At 37.7% G+C, this 4392-nt stretch overlaps 1 protein-coding gene across 2 annotated transcripts in view; it reads right to left on the bottom strand.

Annotated features, from left to right (window-relative positions):
• Nucleotides 1–1788: 1788 nt before the first annotated feature.
• Nucleotides 1789–4392, bottom strand: part of CUNH19orf12 (chromosome unknown C19orf12 homolog) — a 23845-nt gene continuing 21241 nt past the window's right edge. For both annotated transcript variants that reach the window (XM_027867788.1, XM_027867790.1), the window contains exon 3: nucleotides 1789–4033. In XM_027867788.1, the coding sequence (XP_027723589.1) occupies nucleotides 3768–4033 (266 nt within the window). In that variant the 3' untranslated portion in view covers nucleotides 1789–3767. The remainder of the gene's footprint in view (nucleotides 4034–4392) is intronic.

Raw genomic sequence — 4392 nt, 5'->3', positions numbered from 1 at the left:
GCTAGTTTAACAGGCTAGATTTTAACTCATCTTCCTGACTCCAGGACCAACACTCTATCCACTATGTCACCAGGGGGAATGTTGTACATACATTTTGCCAGGATTTTAGCAAAACATTTGATAGTCTTTCATGCTACTCATATGGAAAAGATGTGTATCAGTGATTTTATACTCAAATAGAATCCTGTGGGCTGCAAACTGACTTAGAAAACCACAAATTAACATTATCTATGCTGTATTATATCTTTATTTTAATATTGTTTACCACGTTATAAATATATCTTTATCTATAAATATATAACTATTATATAACATTTAATATAATTTATTAAACATTTCCCATTTGCATTTTCATCTGTTTGCTTGAGTTTAACACCTCCATGTACATAACAATACAATTAGGCGAACACAGAACTGGTTGAACAGCAGGATCCCAAAAACGAGTCATTATTGCTTCTCTGTCAATGACAGCAGATGGTTTACTGCAGTACTAAGTGTGCTGGCTTTGCAGCCAAAAGAGCCAACCTCAGATCCTGGCTCTACCACTTCTCATTTCTTTGACCTTGATCAAATCATGTAACCCGTCTGGGCTTGAGATAACAGTATGAGGTTGGACACAATGACCCATTTGGGCCCTATGAACAATCCTAAGAAGCTGGAAGAAGGCTGCAGAGGAGTCCTGGTTGGCCCTATGCTGCTTAACATTTTTTATAAGTGATTCCTATAAAGGTATAAATGGTAAGCATCAAATTTGCAGAAGACCTAAAGCTAGAGGAGGTGGTTAACAGACCAAGATGACAATCTGAATATGAAAATACCTAATTAGGTTGAATCTAATAAGATGAAACAAAATATTAATGCGACATTTTACACTTTGTTTTGAAAAAATCAATTCCACAAATGCAAGACGGCAGAGGCATGGCGAGGTAATTGTTTTTAAAAGATCTGGAGGTTTTAGTGAAATGCAAGAATATGGGACAACAGTGTTATGAAGCAGTCACGCAAGGTAACAGGATCTTAGGGTACATTAAAAAAGGTCTAACATCCAGTAATGACATCATAATCCCACTAAATTCAGCCTTGGTCAGATAACATCTGGAGTATTGTGTTCAATTCTGGCTGCCATATTTCAGGAAGGACATTGATAAGCTGGAGAGCAACCAGAGGAGAAAAACCAGGATGGTGAAGGGCCTCAAGGTCAAGCCCTACATGGCCTGACTAAATGAACTCGGGCTGTTTAACCTGGAGAAGAAAAGACTTGGGAATGGAGGGGAGCAGATATGATAAATGTCTTCTGCTATCAGAAGACTGTCAAGCAGAAAAGAGATTAGACTTGTTCTACTTGAACACAAAGGGTATAACAAGGAGGAATGGGTGGGAATTACAGATGGAAATTTGATGTCATTTGATGTAAAAAATAGAGCTATACTAAAATGCAACAGGCTCCTATAGGAAGGAATGGGTTCCCTCTCACTGGAGTTCTTCAAGCAAGCACTAGACGACTCTTTGTTGAAAATATTGCAGAGGGAGACTCTTTTCAGGCTGGACGACATGCCCCCTGAGGCCCCTTCCAAGCTTGTTAATTCTGTGTGTGTTTCTCTCGCTTTTGTGCCCTGCAAGATCATATTTATTCTTCATTTCTGTCTTGAAAAAATATATAAAACCATTATAATAAATTCCCAATTTCTGCAGGTGATTATACTTAAAATTATAGAATTTGATGTATTTTTGTAACTATAACGAAATAAATGTCCTCTGATTCAAATGCACACTAAAAGATCTTTATTGTTTCTTCAAAATCAAGCCAAGATGTTAAGTTTTCCCTTTACAGAGAAAAAAAATCCACTTTATACAAGTTCGTTACAAATCAGAAAAAAAAAAAAACAAAACTCAGCATCAAACATTACACAGCTCAAATTCTGACTTTAGATAATACAAATCTTTAGTGACTGCACATGGGGAGTTTGAAAGTGAACAGGAAAAATGTGGCAATGTCCAACATGATTATAAAAAACACATTTAAATGTCATCGTGGCTATGTCATGTCAGTGACACATATGTGGGAAAAAAAACAGACTACAAACTTCAAGAACACAGCCTATGATATGGTATTCTAACATGTGGAAGAGAAAGCTCATTTTGAAGGAAGGTTTCACTGAGAAATACAGGCTCCATTCCAATGTAGTTTCATCTTCAGTATTTTCCAGCTTTGACTTTTTTCTATATCATGTATGTAAATTAACCTGGGCTTTGGGTCAGCCTGAACTTTTCTTTATTAAAAAAGAAACAACCCACAAACTAAATGAACAAACTGCGGCTCTAAGTAGCTATACTCACCCACAAATCAACCATCTTCTTATCACCACAGCAGTTCTTAGCAGAAACAAACCTGAACTACGGTGGCTTCCTCAGCATGTTGCTACTTTAGCACAGTCATCACCCTGGTTTTCTATTCTTGCCCAAAGGGCCTGGGAATTTATGAAGGAATTGCAGTTACCTCTCAGCAACTACTGGAAGTTGGGGGTCTGGGGGTGGTGGTGCTAAGGGAACTACACCTACAACTTAGCAGCAGCCCAGATGGGGAAGGCTAAACTTCCCAAAAAACTTGCATCTAAGTTAAATTCACAACAACTCAAGGGAGTTTTGTTGTGTGTGTTTTCAATATAAAAGGATGATTTATACACTACAGCATAATCCTTAATTCCAGGTTCTGGTAGTATCCAGTTCATCTGGTAAACTGTTCTGGAAAGCATTACAGGATGGTCATCATTAAATAAATGAGAAAAAGGGTTTATTCAGAAAAGATTAATCTGCATTTTTCCTTTGCTATAAGGAATGCTCCTTTACTAAATGTTTTAAGTGGAGCATTGCTGAAGCTCAACACATCAATTAGCAAGTCAAAGGAACCATTTGTGAGACGTGGCTCATGATCCTGGGAAAGAAGAACTAACAAGAGTTTGCTCTGAAAATAACCACTTAAAATTAAAAAAAAAAAATTTACCTTCATTTTATAGATGAGGTAAGTGAGGCACTGAGAGGTCAAAGGACTTAGACACAAACATGAACAGCCTCTATTATATTTCTTTCTTCAGTACTGTGGGACTGCATTGAAATCAGCAGATTATTCTTCCCCCTTGCTGAGAATTTCACGGTGATTCAGATTCTTAAAGTCAGGGAGGTGTACAATGACAGGGAGAAGTAAGAAGTGAAACACATTTTCACAACTGTTTTCTGTTAAAAAACCGTGAAGGCAGAGGAGGCACCAACAGGAAACTAGTACCCAGGTGCTACAAAAAAAAAAAAATGATTGCAAAGAAGAAACCTAAAAGTAGTCCAAAAGGCAATTAAATATGATCACCTTTTTAAACAGCCTTGTGAGAGATGAAATGAATTTAGAAAAGTACAATTAATGTTTGCAGTAAGCAAACCTTCCTGTCAATTTTTTTTTTTGACAACTTCACAGTCAAAAGTATGTCTATGGGCATGACTCTGAGTAGGATCTGGAACCACCAAGTTGTTTTACAGATGATTTTGGGAACATGCTACAATACTTCCTCAGCAACTTAATATAAATTAGATAGTTTGACCCAATTTTGTTATAACTCAAGGATCAAGGATTTCTGGAGAAACTCACTCAGAGTGAGGGTGTTCCAGTACCTCAAACATAAGTAGCAGCAATTGCTAGCTATTTTTCTACACCAAAGTCATCAAAATCATCCAAATGAAAATCCCTGCATTACACAGTAAAAACGATTCACGGGAGAGGGCTAGTCTCCATACTGTACTTCTGCTCGAAGCGTTTGCGTGACATAATTTACTACCACTGATGCCAGCTTCTGCTGAAGGGCGTCATTCCCCATTACCAGGGCAGTCAGCTGCACTGCATCCGTCCAGTCTAAGTCTCTGATAATGGCAAAGGCTTCGTTAAAAAGCTTCTGTTGCTCAATAGGGGGCAGTTCCATTATGATCTGAGGAATTGGTTTAAATTGTCCACTGGTCATCCAAGCACCAAGTAGGCCACCAACTGTCCCCCCTAGAAAACAAAGAAAAATTTAATTAGTTATGATGCTGTCATAAATTATACTTAAATTTTTACTGACCAGGACAGTGATATGAGAAAATTCTATCATCATAGTTGAGTAGTTCTATTCTGCAGTCAAAGCATATTTACAACACTGTTCCTAGATTACTAGAATTTTTGGGCAGGTTTATGTAGTCAAACTCAACTTAATCTTCAAGCACACTGTTTTAGCTGGTGCTCTCAATTTAGAGATGCAAAATGGTACATACACTATCTCTACTGGAGTCAGACCGTACAAAGAGCCATAATTACACTAACCAAAATTGTGTGTGTGTGTGTGTGTGTGTGTGTGTGTGTGTGTGTGTGTGTGT

This window comes from Vombatus ursinus, unplaced genomic scaffold, assembly GCF_900497805.2.
Source record: "Vombatus ursinus unplaced genomic scaffold, bare-nosed wombat genome assembly UNPS02014786.1, whole genome shotgun sequence".
NCBI lineage: Eukaryota > Metazoa > Chordata > Mammalia > Diprotodontia > Vombatidae > Vombatus > Vombatus ursinus.
The sequence above is the reverse complement of the archived record's forward strand: the minus strand, read 5'-3'. Positions and strand labels throughout refer to the sequence as shown.